Here is a 20,889-nt window from a genome sequence, read left to right on the forward strand (position 1 = left end):
TATATATAGAGAGACGGTGGAGCTATATCGGCCGAAATATACTTAGTGCTACCGCTTAATGTAACGGAAGAAAACTATACTACTGCATTCGTAAAACGCGCTCGTATTATGTGGCCTAAATGGAATCAATAGAATTAATTTATTTTCGAGAGAATACTCAAGAATCTTATGTCATTGGCCCATATAACCCACCTTGTGGGGCACTATGGGCCAGCGGTGGGCCACGTTGGCCATTAATGATTTCGTCCGAAGAAGTTAAACATTGAACAAAACTAAAAAAGAAAAATGCTTTTCTTTACTTGTAGGTATGGCGACTCTGGATTTATAGTCGTTCACTGTTAAGTTCGCCAGGTCGAAATCTACAGGCCCACATGAAGTTCCGCAGCGCAGTTCGAATAACTAATGAACTTGAATTTTTCTAGATATAATTATCGATAATAATTTCCAATCCATGATCGTAATTATCTGCAATGTGGCGCATCGATTCAAAATGTAGTTCATGCAAGTAATGCCTTGTAGCGACAAAGTTGACAAGATCTATATTAAAAGCAATCACATACGCGACAATAGCGACTCATGGAACAATAAGCATGCAAATATGATTTCCTAACTTAACCTGTGTTATTAAACTAAATAAAATCGGCATATAATTTCACCTATCCTTAAAATACAATGACCTTTAAAATTATCGTTTTAACTTTAGAAAATGTAACTTGTGTTTAATTTTGTAGCTGAAAATGTAACACTGGGACAGGCGAAACCGTTGTAGAAGAATGAGCTGACTACTTCAGGTTTTTATCGTTCGATCAAATGCGAAAAATAATACTTTACTGTCCTATAGAGGTCGACTTTTAGACTTCCATCAAAGGATTGATGGAAGTTGCACCGAATTCTCGATCCGTATGCATCTATAGAAGTGTAAAAGTCTGGTATCATTACAATTCTAAATCAACGCTCCTTTGCTAAAAACGCAATAGGCCATATAGCCCCACGCTTTCCTATATACATATATATATATATATAAATAATGTAAACAGTAAGGTAACAGTGACAAAGTAAACATTATTCAGTCATTAATAAGAGCCTGTCGATATTGATGATTTAAGTAAAGCCGATCTCTCTTCTATTTTTCAAGTAAGTTTTATTGTCAATTGAAATAACTGAACAAGACAATTGAGATTCTGATGATTTGGCCCTAATTTTTTTCATGCGACTATTTTTAAAACTGGCTTCTTGCAGTTTGCTCCTAAGTTAAGTGAGTGATACCTATGAGCCTTCGAGTCTGCCAGTTTATTAGTTTAGTGTTGCTCTAGTCTTTATGTCACTGAGAACCATTAGCGATTTGCCAACTGGTCATTTTTATGAGTGGTAACGTTGTTTAATGTTTGAAAGACCGATTCGTTCACGTTCAACAAGCTACAAACGACCCCTATTTAATTTGTCAGTCTACTTGAAAGCGTGTACATATCTGCAACATGGGACTCTGACGACATGATGTCGATGACGATGGCAGATAACGATAGAAGCTCGTGTGTGATGCGATAGATGAATGGGTAGAGCTAGTAGAATACTAATGGGGATAACTGATGATGATCTGCAAATCGGTATTCCGGAAGGGGGAATCATTAGAGCCAATTTCAAATTGGATACGAACGGATCCGCAAACGAAAGTAACTCGAACGAGTGACGAATGGATACATAATGGTATTGTTTTACTGAACTACGCACGATTCTAGGAGAAATCATTGTGATGGTACGTTTCTTATTAGACGCAGGAACAGCGGTAGTAATGTAATGCATCCGTACAATACGCAGCGCCAGTACGCAGCGCCAGTACGCAGCGCCAATACGCAGCAGGCCGCTACAACGTCAGACATATTTGTAAATAGAAACTAAGGTATTTGCCAACCCAGAGAACAACGATGTGAAAAGAACACCGACCAGAGCTAGGACTAAATGCAAATATTATTAGAAAAAACAAAAAATCAAGTTACAGAAAAAGCTAGAGACGGCGATCAGCATGCAAAAAGATGATGACGGTAATGATTGAATAAGAACGATATTATTACTATATATAAAAATAGAAATATTCATGTTTACGCTTTGAAAATATTGTGTTTTTACTATATTTCAAACAGAAATGTCACCTAATAGGATTCGTTTTATTTTTAAGCACGTTTTATTGTGCGAAGTGCTACGCGGCACTACTTCACAGCGATGGCTGTCAGCTTATTTACCACAATGAAAAGATCGATTCCTGATCGAAAGAAACAACCGAGTGCTGAACTACTACCTAATTTTGATTCATTAAACCATATCTGATATGTTGAGAGCTCGAGCTATCTACTGATTACGATAATCAGCACAGTATACTGTTACCGTTTACTTTGTCTCAACCCTCGTATCTGAAGCACGGACAATCTCTTAGGCGCCTCAGGCTTAGTTCGAGTGTCTTACCGTTTATTAGTCAATTTTTATAAACTAAGCTTCTTTTGCTGAACAAAGATTCTCCTTCAAATTTTCCGTTTTCTGCGTACAACGACGTTCCACTATTGTTGTTGGATAATGATAACAACCGAAAGTATATGGGCATACAAGTTTATTATGGTCAATTCGCTGAACGCACTGCAATTGGTATTGTTTAAGCTATCATCTTTGTTTCGTTTGTTGTATTCACATCGAAATATTATATATACCCATCGTTATTACATTCGATTAAGAAAGTTTTTGAAGTACAATGTATTTTTACAAATGATTATTCAATTTGTGAAAAATAAAATAATTGCAGGATAATGTGCCGTTTGTATTTTGTTTACAGACACACGGAAGTCCGCGTATATCATTCGATCGAAAGAAAATGGCAGATCTGACTTTAAAAAACGTAACAAACAACAATCAATTCTTGCATAAATCGTTATTGAAGCTTACTTACAAAAAAACAATGTACTAATATTTGCATGATGCAATTGACTAGATCAGCAGCACTTGAATTTTAAGCAAGCGCTCAGGTAATAGACCTGGAGTCAGATGTGGCTGGATTGAAAAAAATCAAAAGAGAAACGCGCCATAGGCGTTTGTGGGAAGGTAGATCAAAGATCTTACCTTTGCGTTTTCATTGAGAAATCAATTTTCGAAACTCAACGCGATAACTATGAAAATGAGTTGAAATACGTGTTTATGCTGTAAATGTATAGGGCCAATTTTGTTTATAAGATCCTTTCATGGCCGTTTGTTTAGACTGCAGATCTCTAATCGTTACATCTTTAATAGTCTGTAGAATAATGCTCAGCCAAACAGATAGATTATCTAGAGGTGCAGTACAAATTTTCAAGTAAGAACGCCATATAGATAGGTACTCGACTAGTTCTATCTGTCAGTGTTCTCGGTGGATATTTGGAATATGACCACGCTGTTGGTACCTAAACAACTTGATTATCTGTTGGCATGACACCTCTTTTATAAACTATTCAAATCGATTTTGTTGTTGCCACTATTGCTCGCTATAGTAATTATAATGGTCTTATTAATATAGATGCATTATGCTGCAAGGTAATTCAGTCCTACAAATAGTAATACTTGTCATGTTCGCGCATTTTGATTTTCTTTTTTTCAAACAGAGCTAAGCACGCACCTAAAAAATAGCGTTTTCGTAATAATTTCTATTTCAACAACAATCCAAAATGTGGTGACCAAACGCTTGCCCCATTCGACGTGTCCTTGATATTTCGCACAAGACCCGCTTTATATATCACTATTAGTTATTTTCTTGCTTCTATTGTCATTCCAGACTTGTATCGCTTATGGGCAGCGCAAAGATGTGGATCTCTGTCTACATGTTTCGGATAAGCAGTTAGTTAACTCTATTATCGATGGCCCTTGCAGGTTACGCAAGCCAATTAGAATTACTATTATCTAAATCAAATATTTTTCTTTAAAACCAAAACATGGCCTCTGTCGTGGAACGCATGTGATCTCGGGTGACCGGAGGGCCATCGAAAACACATCCTATGCTTCAAGCGACACTAGTCCATGTCTAACAGTAACTCACAAGAATAATACGCGCATCGAACAGCAGGCATCAGGCAGTTGATCGTCCGACGTACGAGGCTAGACTCAGAAGGGTTTGTATCGTCAGCAGAACCGTCTACCAACTACGCATACTCTAGCTAGTCAATCGTATAGGGGCAAAGGCATGTTTGAAATTATAGATACGTCGATGAGGCTGTATGCTTTGATTTAACGGTCTTTTCATACTGTTATTTTTCTTCACCGTTGCAATGTTGTCGTACATATTGGACGACACCTCCGCGCGCGTTCACAATAGTTAGCTGCTGACCAGCCGACGACTAAGAGATGCCCGCGATATTCGAAAGCCGAGAACGATAGTAGTGCCCCAAGCAGATTGTCTGCAAAGCCAATCTCACATCAATAAATATGCTTAACCAACGCCATTGGCCACAAGAAACACGCTCGGTTTGTGAAAGCCGCATCCAGTAACAGTAATAATAATGTGACGATGGTAGAAGCAAACAGCAAATGATTGGTTATGATTTACAGACATAATGGATGTATTTCTTTGATAAATATGCGGAAGGTGTAGAGCAGCTCCCGATTATCACTGGTCGTTTTTTGGGCTTCAAGGCCCAGACGTGCTGTGGCAAGGCACATGTGCTAATCACGTTTCGCAACGAGCACATTTTACTTTAAGGCCAACGACATTCAATGCACAATGCTGAAGTATTATCAGAAGGGCTTAATATTAATGAGCTATTCTAATTCTAGCGTGAGGTGGTATATATTTCTTGCCTGAATATACAATTTCTTCGTTAGCGGCTAAGCATGCCCTTTATGATATTGATAGTCGTGAAGATAATTAACACTTTTTTCGTGTGTTTTAGAATGGTACGTTTATGTATAGTTTAAATTTAGTACTGCTTTGTTAGACAATAACGGTCGTAAGCTTAACGTTGTGGACTACTGTTATTAAATTCACAAATTGAAATTACGTTAAAAGGATAGCAATTTACGCGGTAACATACTTATTTAAACTGAGGAGGTCGTTTATGAGCGTAATGCCATATCAATACCGTGTCAATTGTGGATAAACAAATACAGAACGTAAACCAGTCGCGGCTTACACAAAGATCTAATATCGCATTTTGCTGTATAACTGCGTCGCTGCGTTGCTGCATAATAGGCATCGTTGAAGGATGTACCTCCTCTGTGCTTCTCTCATGGGGCTGCTGATGTGGCGTACCCTTCACCACCCTTCGGTTACATTTATTGATGTGACCAGATATCTGCGTTCCATAGTGATCATCCGAGACGTACGTTTCTTGCCAACAGGATTTGTGCTTTTTTGCCTCCATAAGGAACACCTGCGTGTACCGACCCGGGGTTGGTGAGATATTTCATACGGTCATCTATGCACTTGTTCAGCGGGCGATTGGACGGTCAGGCAAGGACTCGAATACAATCATCTCCTGCTTCTTTTTCAATTTTCGTAGGTGTTTCGGGTCGTTTGCGATAGCTGACGCTGAATAGTAACTGTACGTAGATTTTTTTTAATTCCTATCCGTCTGTATACATACATGCGTAATGATGCTGAGGTTCGTTCACTGGATCATAAGGAACATCGCACATGACAAAGCCATGCCGACAACCAACAAACAGGCGATGCCTAAAAAACAGTTTAGCAATGTAATAAAGCAAGCATAAGTTAGACTGCTTAATATTGTAGGCATTTTGTAGCTAAGGCCATCTTAGATCGTCCGGTGGCTAGCACGTAAACCCAATTTACGTTATGTATAGCATACCTATTCCGACCCCTCCCACGATTTTCGCGTGCCCTTTGACGAAGTCGCGTACTCGGGTGTGACAATTCTGGAAATCAAACGTAGCAGTATTAAATCGATTTGTAGACATTCTATATAAAGCAGTGGAGCCCGTAATGGGCACCTATATTTTAACACTGTCTATTATTTTAATTTATGGACGTGGCAATTCTTTTTTCGTATGTTTTCAGTAAGCGCGTCTATCTGAGGGTATCCCAGTCTTTTGCCACTTCAGTGTCAGCATGTTAAACAAACAATCGCAGTAGGAGTAAAATCTATAAATTCTGTAACAAAGGTAGTTGTACAAGCAGTTGGGATATCTATGGGCTGGTATCAGTCTTAGAGGAGGACTGAATCGCTAGTTTTTGTGTCTATTTTAAGCGGAACTTACGTCCATATAGGTGTCTCTTTCGGATGGACTTCCTCTACAGCCCACAAGCCATTCGCTGCGCATGCAGCATGAATCGGGCACCTGCGTTTTAAAGTTAGATATCGCTTGTTAGTCCATTGTACCTATTTCTAGACATTTACGATCCGGTACCAATAGTCACATACAATCCACGTTCACAGAATTCGGCAGCGTCAAAGTTGTGGCTCGACTGTTGTATTTAACATGACAATGCAATTTCATAACGCTATAAAAAGCTTGTCTTTTTGTCATGAGTCCAATGCTTTTCTCAGGACAGGGTTTTCCGTACGGTAACGTTTATTCAACGTAGCCATTAATTGCTTAGTTGTGCCCTATTTTCGTGATTAAACCGTTCACGCTTAGAAATTGGTCTTGCCATATATTCGTAAACAGCTTTCTGACAGTAACCAGAAATAAAGCGACATCGCAGCGTGCCGTCTTGTTCAAGTCGCGTATGAACATGTTTGATAAAAACCGCGGATCTAAATTTCGAATTTAAAACAAGTGGAAAATCTGAAAAATTCGCGCGTCTAAAAAAGCTAGCAAATGTGAGAAGTGGCAAATTTTGACTAACAAAAACTCCATTGAAGCTTATCTGTTCGTTGTCGATGAATGCTTTCCTCTCAAAAATAGCCGCTAATTTCGCCACTAAAAATTGGAATGATTATAAATTGAGTTTTGAACTATTTATTATATTTGGAAGTCGCATGGAAATTGGCAACAGCGTAGACCATCGATCCTGAGAAGTTAAACACGTTTATAAACTCAGTGAGAGCTTCTATAGTGAAGACTTTCACAGACAGCAACTGATCTTAGCTCACCGTCCAAATACATTGAACCTCCTTTTTTGGCCTGGAGGTACGATGTATATTGAACGCATGAAATAAGCTGGAACTACTTTTTATTGATCATTTGTGGGCTTATGAATGCGTGTATACGGAACGAGCAGTATGATTATGTTGAAACATAAGCAATATCCTTTTTCACCTGGCAAAAAACAACGTTTTACACAAATCCTAGCTACATATTGGTTTATCGCGTATTTGCTGTGACCCTGAACGGCTCTTTCGCCGGCCTAAACTATTTCACTTCTTCTCGCCAAAAATTTTCAGATGTTGAATGGCTCACCCAGCCAGGTTTTGAAACTGTTTTCATTGTCAAATGTACGGTTAGTAACTTACGTTGTTAATAATCGACAGAGGTTATAACTTCTTGGAACTGGGCTTGGAGAATCTGGTAGGGACAAGAGAATCGTATGCCGAAGTTCTTGTAAGAGGGTTTTTACATTTTTAATGCGCAATCTGGCATTGTTTTGAAAGAGGACGAGTTTGCCACGTCCATAGGATCTTTTCTGTTGATTAGCAATATATAGATTTTTACTGATCGCCTTGTACTTTCTAAGCGTTTCCCACTGTATAAGTCCCTTCCAGTTCCAGCAAACGCAAATCATCGTCTTCTTGGGATGAAGATTTGGTTAAACTTTCTACTTGGGCGTATCCTCCGAAGCTGGCCATTCGTTTCTCTGCCTTGTCTTGCTATAGAAACTCCGCCTTATCGGAATTTGCGTAGAGACCTCTTATTGTGGTTGCACCTTGCTCGGTATCGGCCAATGAAAAACCGCGATTTTTTGCGATGTTCTTTTAGTTTATAGAGCGCCAAATTTCTTAGTAGATCTCATAGATTTAAGGTCCTTCTCCATAGTCATATGCCTATAGTTTTTTTCTCGCCAGATTGTTCTCCGACGGTCTTATTTCATAACTATTTTCAGTCATAGACGCCGACCGCAGCACCGTACATCCTTCTATTTTAAGATACCATTAATGTTAGAGTTCTCTCTGCAGGTGGCGCAAATATTCCGTGTAGCTGTTTGACCTCTATGAAGGGCGAAGTAGGGCAGGGACCTTCTTTAGGCTGAATTCTACATGAAATTCCATTCACTGCACAATGGAATTACAATGGATTTTTTCATGATACGCAGAAACAAACAAACGGTAAAGAGGAAAGGGAAAAACTAAATAGGCCGAGGTACTGATGTTTAACCCTAATAGATAAAGGCGGCTTGTGAATCTCTAAGTGCGTTGCCATGGTAACCATGAATACGCGTTCAACTTTCAGAGTTGGTAGCGGTTAGTGTGGCATATGATTCAGTTTGAGAAGCTCGTTAGAAAAAAAAAGTTCACCAAAATCCGCCTTATACAATGCGTAGCGCCTAAATACATGTGTCAAAGCCAATAGATAAAGGTTCAAAGGAGTGTGTGAGGAACTTCTAGTTATATCTGTTTGCCGCGTCATTGGAATTGATAAAGATCAGCTATCTTTTTCGTTTTATCCCGTGGAACGAATTCCCATAATTAAGCTTTTCCTAACCGATGGTGTACGGCATCGCAAATATGTATGCTACCCGCACTGTTATTTTCGAAAAACTCAACACATTCTTAAGGCAAACATCACATGCGGTCCCATGGGAAAAAATGAAAGGATGTAGTAGAGAAATATATATATTTTTTTCGATGATTCTGTTCAATTATTCCATAAAGCTCTACTTAAAAACAACTTTTATATATGGCCTTTAGCAACTTTTCCATCGCTGCTGACATTTCTTAGAGTTATCTTTGAGACGTGATTATTAAAAGTCTTTTTTTCAGGTACGTCGTTCATTATAACGTTTTCCATTAAACCTACCGTACCGGCAGATGTATAGGTTTGATTTTCGATAGCTGAAGGCAAAGGTTCTTACATCTAGTTGCGGAAGATACCAGACCGTTCTCCACTGGATCTCTGATTTTGATTTCATAAGAAACTTGAGTACAATTGGCAGATCTCTTTACTCCGTCTACGAGGCCATCAGGCTAAACGTGATTACGACGCATGCGTTGAATATCCTTGCGACAGTAAATTCGAGTAAGTTTTTCGCGGACTGTAGCGAAAACAAGGCTTGGTCGAATGTATTTTTCGTTTCAAGCGACCGAAAGAACGTTAACGGCATAAGGTTAAAGGCTCATATCTGTAAGCCTGTACGTCCGATGATAACATCCACCAACTATTCTGTCCTGCTTCATGAAGTATGAAGCTTTTTCTAAAGCTTTAAGGGGCCTAATTGCTTCCTCCGCTACGCCAATAGGCATTTAAAGGACTCTCAAGACACACTAATTCCTGTAATTGATGAGAAAATTGATTTCAGGTGTTTCAATGAGGCAGCCGTGTCCTCAAGGTACAACAATGACGTACACCCAAGGTGCGACTGGCAATCTTGCAACACAACACAACTCAGCCCCTGTTAGCGATCACAGAAGGTGCTATTGCACGCAACGTTCTGTGTGATAAAATGTTTGAAAAGTAAGCGTGACGATTTCTGAGAGGTTCAGAACAGCATGTAAATAGTAAACTAAGATCAAGCTCATTATTGGCCACCTTCATAATCACCTGAAGAGCATGACCTAAAAAGCCTTAATCAACACGCCTTCTAAAAGAGACGATCCACGCTTCCCAATGAGTTCGTCGTAGTAGTTCAGAATGACAAACCGCATCCAAATTGTACAGGATCATTTGATTATACGTATTTTATACTGGCGCGTGCGTTCGACAGAGTGAACTACAATTTTTTAGGTTAATTCCTTTCAATATTAGCATATCGAACATTTAGATGCTGCTGATAAAGGTCCAGCTTCAAAACAGAACTTCCCGCACTATCACAAATCCAGCCCTAAGCGGTCCTATGCCTAATCAACTTCCCACCCACTTAAATTTTGGTGCTTTTTCCGGATCATCCATGATGAAGGAGTGGTTACGCTCCTTACGCGCCGTAGCAGACAAAGACAATATGAATTAACTGCATTGATAGAACTGCGAGAGCAGGACGTATTTAGGATCTACTTGAATGGCGTATACTGCAGTCGTCGTAGTAGTTGTCAACTGCTTCGTGATTGAACCAAAGTGCATTTGTTCGGCTCTACTTCAACATACAGTTCGTAACGTTCTTAGACTTTACCTTCCTTATCTATGGGGTGAACGCCAGCATAATCGTACGATCAATGCAGAAGTGTCTATTGCTGTGTTAGCTTGTGAAAAGAAAAGTGCTCTATTACCATATGTAGGCTATAGCCTTCGTAAAAACCTTCATGCAACCTGCAAGACAAACGCTCAAATTAGTTAGTTAGTTAGTGTTTTTAAGGAGAAGCTGGCCAGGAGACTGCCTCTTACGCTGCCTTTTAATTTATGATATGTTCAAAAAAACGAACGTTGCTCTCTTCTAAATATGATAGTTAACTACGTGCGCAATACGTGCCTGCATGTTGCGGTCGTTAAAGTGGGCATTTTGTAACCAAATTCGGTACGGCTTCTCATTTGGAATAGGCCCGGGAATGCCGCAGCATTTGAACTGAAAATCATAATCATTGTACGACAGAAAGGCAACAGATAATATTGCCATATATACCCGTAAAGCAATAATCACCGATTGACGCGCACTGATTTATACATTAAACAAAATACAGACGCAAGATATTTTATATGGTTCTATATACTTACGGTTTTTGAGATACTGTATTATTGATTTGTGCACACAAAATACTTGATTATAACCAACAAAATTTAGTAGCATAGTTCGTTAGGCGCAATAAGTCGTTATATGTATTTTAATCGGTCCGCATTTGCTTTTAGGCATGTTAGGTTTCTTTTTATAAGAACGTCGTCGTATCGTTCATCGTCGTAGCATATCGTAAACCTGTTTATGATAATAAAGCACGAGGGTTATTGTTCGTATGTATTACGTGTCTTTGAACGGCGTCCCAGGCCTTGGTGACGACCGAGTCGTTCTTATAAATCGGGATCGACATCAGCATCTCTTGATACATCCGCTCGTCCACCTGCAAAGTTACGGAATTAACGCCTAATTACTAGTACACGTCTAAGTTGACCTAGGACAACTTGACAAAAAAGGGCGACTGAATTTATTTAATTGTGTGCATTCAATTCAAAGCTCTAACTACCATTATAGGTATGTAAATAATTCGCTAAACTTTTAACTATCTAGAGGTAAATCACCCGCCTATAGCCAAGAAGAAACGTTTGCCTGTCTTTTGGTGCGTCATCAACATATATTGATATATATATGTATATATACTCGTGATCTTGTCCTTATTATCATGAAGTAATGAAAATTCTTACCTCATTTCGGAATACGTAACCGAGAATTCCGCCAACCATCATCACGATAAACAACATGAATAGGATAACGAAAAACTGAAATCAATCACAGACCAACAATGAGCCATACGATGCCAGAGTTAATTACTTACATAAATATCTCAAGATAAATATACAAACTATAGCTCTATACAAATACGAATATCCATCTAACAAAACTAACCTGGATTACTGCCTTTGGAAGATTTTCTACTAGAGGACTAGAATCGTTTAACTAACCCCTATGGATTTCTGTACGGATCATTGGATTTCGGCATGAACAACTTTCTAAGTTAGATTTCTCGCAAACGCTAGCTACTTTGCTGAAGAAACTAATTTCGTCTAAGTACAAATGCTCTTGATTCGTTGTACATCTTGTCCTTATATAGCAGCACCACATAGAAATTCAAGACCACGCTCGGTTCAAGCGACCCCAAATTTTCAATGTGATCCGGTTTAAAATCAGTTACGGTTTGTTGTAATGAAATTGTCCATTCTTCGAACACTTCGGAGTTTGTCCTGCCACTCAAACCGAATCTCATTTTTCTGCTAGAACCGATTCCGTTGAACCCTGTTCGTATGCAACTGCTCGCTCCGTTTTTTCGGAGATTTCGAGAGAGCAGTGAAGATCGAATGCGCACATTTGCTTTCGAAGTTTTGGTCCACCCATCTATTTGCTTCCTGATCTAAGGGTGCTGAAGTCGATGCATATGTGCACATTTTGGGCGGAAAAACAGTGGCAAAGCATCATGGCTAGTTCAGTCTAGTCAAGCACAGGAGCCGTTAACGACCACCTACCTAGAAGCATCTACTCCGCTTCTACGTCAAATCTAACTATGATTTGGTTAAGACGAGAGCCTGTCCATTGTCTCACATCAAAGACCTCAAGACGATCAGCTTCATATTGGGCACCGTTAAGAGCTTTGCGTCCAGAAGCGTTTTCTATTCGGTGCTACGTGGAACGAACGCAGTATATCTGCTACAGGGATCCTTAACTTTGGCAACTGCACAGTTATCGGACGCAAACCTTGACTTCAGCTACGGCTAGGCCTTCTTATATTCAATAGTGTCATGCGATCTTCGCAAAGGCCGTGATGCAACACTGCGCCTTGACCTTATTCAGCGACGCGACATGCTCCAACATAAATTTCCTGGGTGAACGTTTTAGGATCACTTAGAGTCACGCATAATGTCGTGGCTTAGTATTTGCCTTGAAGCTGCTCAAAAGCCTTGAACATCCCAGCGTTGCTCGCACCGAATTCACCCGACTGGACTGGGTTGGACCTTGTGTAAGTCGACCCGAGGAGGCACCTGTTGCTGCTTCTGACATCTTAGCCCATTCCCCAGTAGATATGCTTGCGACAACGTGATTCTCTCCGCTGTCTTCGTCGGGCGCTCCATCAGGGCTCCCTGATTTGTAGCTTCACCGACCACTTCATCGATCCTCGATTTGACTGGTCCTTTAGCAACTCAGCTTCACTCCCTTTTGACCAACCATAGTAACGACGAGCTATTACTAGTACAAATACGACTGATCTACTATGCATTTCGGCCATATAGCGACGGAAGCACCTAAGACTGGTTATATTACAATACATTTATATACTATATATATAGTACTTCTTAGCGACTCCTATTAATATGGATGCGTATGTGCGTCTTGTAAATAAAATTTCAGGTATACAATTTATACATTTGAGCGCTCAACTTAATGCTATAGCAGCATTACATTTTCGTCATATTGCTCCGTTCTGATGTTTTTATATCGTCTTGCGTCAAGGGTCGATCTTCTTACAAGGAAATTTTCGTTAGCAATTTTAGTAGTCTTTAACATATCTAAGGCAAATTCCATATGCTGTAACATCGGAATGCCAAGGGTGGTCCTGTTTCTACGCTATCGTAAGCCTATCGTTAGCTTCCGGTCAACGTAATGCGTTTCAACTGTTTATAATAAAATACATGTTACCACTAATTGTTGTCTACCAACAAATACACATTAATGGTTCCAAACTGCCACGAGCACAGATAGAGGATATCTGCGATATGATTGTTTACTTAATGTAAGAACAAACCCGATCGATCGCATGCCGCAGCTCTGTCAGTGCGCGATTTTAACAAGGGTTTGAGAAAACGCTTCCGCGAAGAGTTTTTATTAAGGAAGACTATCCACCAAGCACAAAATAGACAACACACAAAAAGCACGCGTTTATGAGATGTTTGCCGACGCTACGTATACGTTCAAACGCAGCGGCTTTCTCTTTGATGACGACATCATTTAAATTAATGAAATATTCGACATATTCGACATAAAAAATAGGAGCAGATATTTTTTTTATGTTGAATATGTCCGGTTTCTCAAGTGCAGATCTTACAGACTAAAAGCAAAAGGAAGAAGGCCCAACGAAGAACAATGTGAGCCAAATACAGGAAAACATCTTGATGCGCGTCAGGTTCAACAGATACCTTTCAAACGATACAGTAGAGCTTATAGCACAAAGCTATCCACACTTGCAATAGTAAACACTAAATTTGTAGCAGTAGAAAAGCAATAGTAAATGTATTCCTGTAAATAACAAATAAACAATAAAGTCGGACAGAGTATAAAAACCGAAACTCGCAAAGTAACGAATATGCTTTGTCTGATAGATGGATTAATGGGTCAGTGTTTAGGAAATTTTCATTCCTGAATTTCTTTTCTAAAAATGCTTTTGGTAGCTAACTAAACAATAGTAGCCTTGGTAGCCCTGAACATTGAATTCCAATCGTTCGTACTCGTGATAGCAAAGATAAAATGTCATCGGTAGACTTATATAACAGTCTTCAACTTGACTTAAATCGATTATTTAAAGGAATCCGTAGAAACGTTTCTGTATCGCTCTCGGCAATTAGCAGCGTGTGAACAGGTCGTCGGAATCACCTCTGTGGTCCTAGAGGGGCCAGCGGGAATGAGTTTTGCTAGATTTGACTAGGGTTTCTCTAACAGACTTATGGGTCGGTATGGTAACTATTTGGCAATGCTAAACCTTGAGTCAGCGATAACCGCATTTCATGGTTACGCACCCCAACAGACGTGTATTAACTTCTCAGCTTACGACGTCCATGTAAAAGCGTTCGACATGTTCCACCCATTCGTCTTTCGCCTGCCCATATAAGATGTGGTGGTTATTGAAATCGGCGGTTCTCGCGCAACAATACACACAGACCGTTATCAAAAAGGAAGAGCATGGGAGCGACGATTTGTAAACGCCGTAAGTATTATCATATTTCCAGGATGACGCTGTATCGGCTACAGTTTAAATCTAAATAAAACCTACTTTAAAATTCATAAAGTGTGCATACATATCTATAGCACCTAGAATAATCTAACGCATCGACATTGCCAGCGTTCCTTCAAAACCTTGTTTTAAAGAGATTGGCTCAAGCTTGTGCCGGCCTTGCCCAACCATGTGAGCACCTCATCATAGCAAGCCACATAACGACAAGCCAGTGGGTCAAGACCTTTATTTGATAATAGTATACGGTGTGTGCATATAGCACGCTACCTAAACACGTGGAGTGGGCGTAAAATCGTCTCCACCGTCAAGCTTCAGATCTCGCTCACGTGTTCGTGGACGAAAAGATGTGAGTTAGTATCATTGAAAAGAAAAACCGAAGTTTCGAAGGAACAAGCATTGGATACTATTTTATACCAATGAATAATATGAAAAGAGTTCACGTTGTCTTTAGCCTTACGTGTTTTGCTTACTAGAAAGAGGACACTGGCTACGCTGCAGGTGTTTCATTAGATCAAGCCTATGTAATTTACTTGTGTGCCGGAATAAAATTGTGTCAGTTGGGGTAATAACTTACTGTTAAAAGCATGCACTTAATCTCCTTAAATGCTCCAAGGCATCCTAGCAATGAGACAAAAGTTACTATACAGCCAGTTGCAATCAGGATGGCGGCCGATGACACGTACAGATCGGTGCCCAATAGACGCTCCATGAAGCTCCTACGTACCAATAATAATTCAATGTAAGTTGCACTAGTTAAAAGAACGTGATTTTATTATACCTTTATATATACTGAATTTACTTTAGCTATTTGGACCGTATGGAAGCATTCGTGACAACGTATGGCAGTGAATACATTATCTTTAATAAAACAGGCGGCAAAAATGACCTTTTGAGAAATAATGCAGGAAACGTAACAGAAGAATAAAAATTAAGGTTGAATAGACGTATGCGCTACGCGACGCGACAATGCACGTGACTACCTATCTGCGAGGGTCCAGGCGCCAACTGAGAAGACGACCATTCCGCCAAGCATGATGACCAAATTGGCCACGAACAACGAATACTTCACCACACGTCCGCAGCCTTCTAACATCCTTGTATCTGAAATTTATGAGAGCTCTATTAGGCCGTCATTGTCGTTCGAATAACTATCGGACTTCTCGTCCGTACTGCCGCTGTTAAGCATTCAGAACATAGATTAAAGTTGCTTACAACACAACGACTAAACGCGATAATACCGTGAAAAAGCTAAAAAATCTAAAATCCAAGCATCAACCTGAACATCTTACCGAACCTCTTGCGCTTTATCTCCACTCACTACGAACTTCCGCCATTTATGCTTATTTGTTCCGCTCTTGTCATGATCCGGCACACGGAAATCTATCAAAGTATCAATTTTGACATGATGCCGAAATTTGAGTAATTTTTTCCCATTAACAAGTATAGAGGATTTTGGAAAAAAGAAAAAAAATGGTAATTAGTAGGAACAATGTTCTGCAAGTGTAGCGGATGTAACTTCTAACTGTAATCTTTGCATTTTTGCCACCATTAATCCTGCGATGTGAGGTCGTGGAACACCAATGGCTTGTCTTCTGTCACAAATCTTGACTGCCTGATGTAGAGCTTTCTAGTTATCGTGTTGTGATCGTATAGTTCAGTCGTACGTTTGCTTCAGAGTTATATTGCGCTAATTCAGTTGTATCCATCTACTGCTGAAGGTAGAAGATCAATTCCGATTCGGTTCGATGCAATCATGGAAAATGTTCAAGCAAAGACGCGTTTTCAATGCCCACTTAAATAATAGGGCGCTGATTCTATCCCCTGTTCAAATGACCAAAATGTGTATGTATGATAGTCTTACATCCGCGCGCTCGGCAGAGATGCACTGGGTCGTACATCAGCTCTCAGCTTTTTGCTGCGCGCCTGAGGTAAAGGGTTGTCGATAAAGTTCACTTTCCTTTTTCCTTCCGCTGCCAATTTAGGACGCTTCCTCTAGTAGAACTTTAACCAATTACAAGGTTTATATAGTGAGCTGTCTCCGCCGCTGTAATTTGCTAAAGGTTCGAGTGACGATATCCGAGCAAACAGTCTCAAATTCCAAAAAGTACAGATGCATTTCGGATACAAAAGAAAAAAAACTGGCAAAATCTCGCTCCGCTATAAAACAGCGTCGTCACAAAATGTGACATAAGTGTTTGTCATGTTCCAGCTGAAAGACCTACTATATATACATATATATTTCTGTTTTCCTGACTGTGCGAGCCTATATTGGAATAAATGTTATACTTTATTTCACGCATCGCCTAAATTGCCCGCTGTGTTTGTGTTAGATGATTGCAATCCGCTTTGTGTAACTGTCTCGTCCTTCTGCTAGATGCGTTCATAGATCCACGAGGAATCGGTTTATTAGGGCTGCTTGACTTCGAACGGTACGATCTTCACGCCATCCTTATCGAACTGATGTGGCTTTGTAATTCATTTCACAACGTATATATTCTGTAATCCTTAAATAATGAGCACGTTTAAAAGGAGGTATGCCATCGCACATACTCCACGGGTGGACGCTCTATAACTAAAATGGAAATTTGCATGAGTACGGAGATCGAGAGAGGTCTAGCTTTTGGCGAGTCCTCGTGATAGCGTATTGACCGAGCATCAGAGGAAGAACCTTAAAGAATACGAAGCAATACGATATTAGGACAGCTTTTAGGCCGATTATTGTTTCGATTGCTGTGGCGTTCATTGGCAAACGGGTGCTGGAGTCACTTAGGAAAGAAATAACATTGGAACTGATTAGAAAATTGCCATATGGGAGAAATCCGGATAGGCTTCTAATATCGGTGTATTCGATGAACCAGAACAGAACGTCGGACGGCTCACAGGAAATGAAGCACGCAATTTTCAAGCGATTCGACTAATCCACGTGAGGCGACCCTGAAGACAACATAAAATGTTGTAAACGTAAAGCAGGAGTAACAAAAAATATTGACAGTGATTTATTCGAAATTGCTTAGCCTAACACGGTTCCCTCACAGCGAAGCGCTGCCTTCAGTATATTTAAAGGAATACCTAAATATGATGCACATTGCTTTTGTAGATATTCATTTTATTTAGGCCAAGGCTCACACTGGCCCTCTCCTAACGAAAGACCTCTCTGTTGCGAACTAGCAATAGCATTTAAAAATCGCTATAGCGGCATGGTCTTTGTCCGTATGTGTCTGATATAAAATGGGCCGCGACTTAGCCCGAGTTTACATCGCCTTTTTGTGTATTTGCAGACAGCACAACGCGCGTACCATTATTATCACCAGTATAGTTCTTCGCTTGGCGAAATGAACCGATCTTAAGATTGGCTAGCAAGCCTACAAGTTCTTCACGTGCCATTGTAACGTAGTCAGTGTTGAATCCTTGTATGGTTATATTCGATACAAGTTTAATTTATAAGTAGCATCTTCACACGGTTTCCAATTTTGACCTTTCGATATTCTGACGAATCACGACTGTTTGTTTTTTCTTATTTATCGCAGCAGTTGACTGGCCTTTAGATATCGCACAGACTGGCCATAGGTGTTAATGCGATAGTACTATTACACGTTGCGCTGAGATTATATTACTGCAGGAAAGATTTTAACGAAGCACAGGCACGCCACAGAGGCGTTTACTTTCTGTCGTGGACGAGCCTCTGCTATTAGCAGATTCAACTTGTTCCAACTTTCATTTACGCGATGTTCACATATACGACTACGTACACCGAGTTCCGCGACTAACGCACTTCAAAACAAGAATAGAAGATCCATTGATAGGCCAGTCTGCCTGCGCGTCTGTGTTCATTTCGTGTGCTACAATATCTCCGTGGCCGTCGATGTCCTCTATACGCAGGCAAGAAAAGATGGACCGCCATACAGTCAATGTGGCATTATGGTCACCCCGCTTAATGCCGCTGCCCAGCGCGACGATATTAAAACACTCGAGCGGCGTTGAATGCTACACAAATATGAATATCAAGACAGCCAGATCTGTCGGCGTGACATGCCGAAGCACCGGCATATACGTATATAAACATCTGTATAAACGGCGACCATAAAATCTGAATGTAAATAGTTGAATCACGAAGTTCCTTTAATGCTAGTTGTAGTAACAAGCAAAGCCCGTTTTTTTCAAACAGATTGCATATTGTTTTTATCTTAGTACAATGCAGTTGACCGTTACCTACTGTAGCTGCTGCCATTCGATTTACAAATAAATTCGCAAAAGCCCAAACCCGTGTTCGGGGTTCAGTGCGGCGATTAAATGCTGGCCTCATTGGTGCAGTGCACTGTGTATTAACTGAACCACACGTTTCAGAGGTAACAGCAGCTTTGATAATTTACGATATTATCTCAGACAGAAGACTATTGATGCAAAACAGTGTAACGTAAATAGGCACCGTGGATACGGCCACAAACTGGGTACAGTGAATAAACAGCAAACCTAATGTTTGTCGATAAAATTCGCCGCATATGCTGGACGTTGCAAATGGTCTTCGTTGGGCTATTTTATTCAGTCAAAATAGAAGAAACCTGAAGTATGCAGAAGACCAGCTGATGATCTTCAGTAAAAGGTGCGTGCAATTCGATGACAGAAAAGTTATCGAATCGAATACGCCTTTTACCTGCTACCATCAGTGATGACCTCTCTCTTTTACCCACCGATACGTACAGGGTTTCCGTGAAAAAAAGTCTACCGAAACTGAGAAAACGAGGCGGCAATGGACTGCAGCAAATCAACTTATACAACGCCCACTTTACGTAACACTAATTTCCTATATTTCTAAAAACTCACAGCGAAATGTATGGCTAAGTTTTTGGACACTTCCCATTGCACACGAGCAAGTCTACATACAAAGCGCGGTAAATTTAAAAGATATTTTTCGAGAACACACAAATATCGTACTTTGCTGAACACTGAACACGTATTTTCGTGATAATGATGATTGCTATCTTCGTCCCACACTATGAGTTCCTTCGAGTCTCTCGTCGTTGATGTCGCTCACTTCGCCTTTTCGACCCATTGATATTTTTTACTTTGAAGTGATTTGGTTGAATCTTTGAGGTTCTTTCCGACTTAACTCTAATTGGGTCATACTGACTTAAGGAAAAGATAACGCGGGACTTGCAAAACGTGTCCCGGTCAGACAATCTCGGCCAAAAGAACGAAATTGCTATAACACGCTTCCCTTTCGTCTAGCATCAACAGGACACATGATTTCAATTGCAGCTATTAATGTTACTTGTTCAAAAGGATACTGCATTAGGGGCTCGTGGATGAGTTTCACGCAGCACAGACCGCTTCTTCACGTAACTGGCATCAATATCTCCCGGCATCAGATCCACCGTCACTACTAGTACCAGTAAGAGCTCTAAATTACGCTATGTCATAGAACACATTGAAAACTTTCGCCCTTACGATCCCCGTGTGTCACTGAATGGATACCTCGTCTTCGTTTCGTCGTAATTGTCGTCGCACGCCCGAAAGTTAGCTAACCAGCAAAGCATCCGACTACTGGACAATACCGGGGAAAGATACGGCTTAGTGATATACTCTCACTTAGGCGAAAGACGGCTACAATCTAAAGTCAATGTGCTAAATCCTATTCAATATACTAGCTTGGATCTACAGAATGTAAACCCTATTACGGAACAGGGCACCAAACAGCAACCTATGAACGATTGCTAAAAAGTTTTGGCCGTCTTGTAGGGTTAACATTACGAGACCGCCTATCAGGGAACATAACTTTATCACGTTGCTGCATTGTTCATTACAGAAGGAGGACGGAAAATGATCTAATAGAAATTACACGTGACGAGAGCAAGTTTTTCTGTCATAATCGATTTATTTGCAATGCTAATGTAGCCAGAGATCTCATTTAGGAATGCCATTTGCTTGATAGTGAGATATCTTTTACCCTTTGAAAAATCAGGGGGAAGACTATATTATTTATGCGGAAAGATAACATTTTTTAATAGATCGATGGAGTGCTGTTAACAGGATAGACTATCTCGACTCAAAAAGAGAGGTAAGGCCATCGTATCTTTAAGTAAGTCATTGCTATTGAACGCTAAGAAATCAATTAACATTAAGAACAAAAAAGTTCCTGCATTATTTTTAAGAAAATCAATACAAAAGCAAAACACACATATATATGTAT

The 20,889-nt window shown here is 40.1% G+C and overlaps 1 protein-coding gene across 7 annotated transcripts in view; it reads right to left on the minus strand.

Annotated features, from left to right (window-relative positions):
• Nucleotides 1-2,582: 2,582 nt before the first annotated feature.
• Nucleotides 2,583-20,889, minus strand: part of LOC111254937 (CD151 antigen-like) — a 64,581-nt gene continuing 46,274 nt past the window's right edge. For 3 of the 7 annotated variants that reach the window (XM_086974001.1, XM_086973998.1, XM_022816394.2), the window contains 8 exons: nt 15,683-15,803; nt 15,277-15,418; nt 11,410-11,484; nt 11,013-11,108; nt 10,529-10,621; nt 6,226-6,306; nt 5,817-5,883; nt 2,583-5,680 (listed from right to left, as the gene is read on the minus strand). In XM_086974001.1, coding sequence (XP_086830127.1) covers nt 5,616-5,680; nt 5,817-5,883; nt 6,226-6,306; nt 10,529-10,621; nt 11,013-11,108; nt 11,410-11,484; nt 15,277-15,418; nt 15,683-15,803 — 740 coding nt within the window. In that variant the 3' untranslated portion in view covers nt 2,583-5,615. Of the gene's footprint in view, nt 5,681-5,816; nt 5,884-6,225; nt 6,307-10,528; nt 10,622-11,012; nt 11,109-11,409; nt 11,485-15,276; nt 15,419-15,682; nt 15,804-19,523; nt 20,299-20,889 lie in introns of those variants that run through there. The other 4 variants (XM_086974000.1, XM_086973999.1, XM_086974003.1 and 1 more) reach the window with 4 other exon arrangements.

The sequence above is a fragment of the Varroa destructor genome, unplaced genomic scaffold (genome assembly GCF_002443255.2).
Source record: "Varroa destructor unplaced genomic scaffold, Vdes_3.0 BEIS01000007.1, whole genome shotgun sequence".
NCBI lineage: Eukaryota > Metazoa > Arthropoda > Arachnida > Mesostigmata > Varroidae > Varroa > Varroa destructor.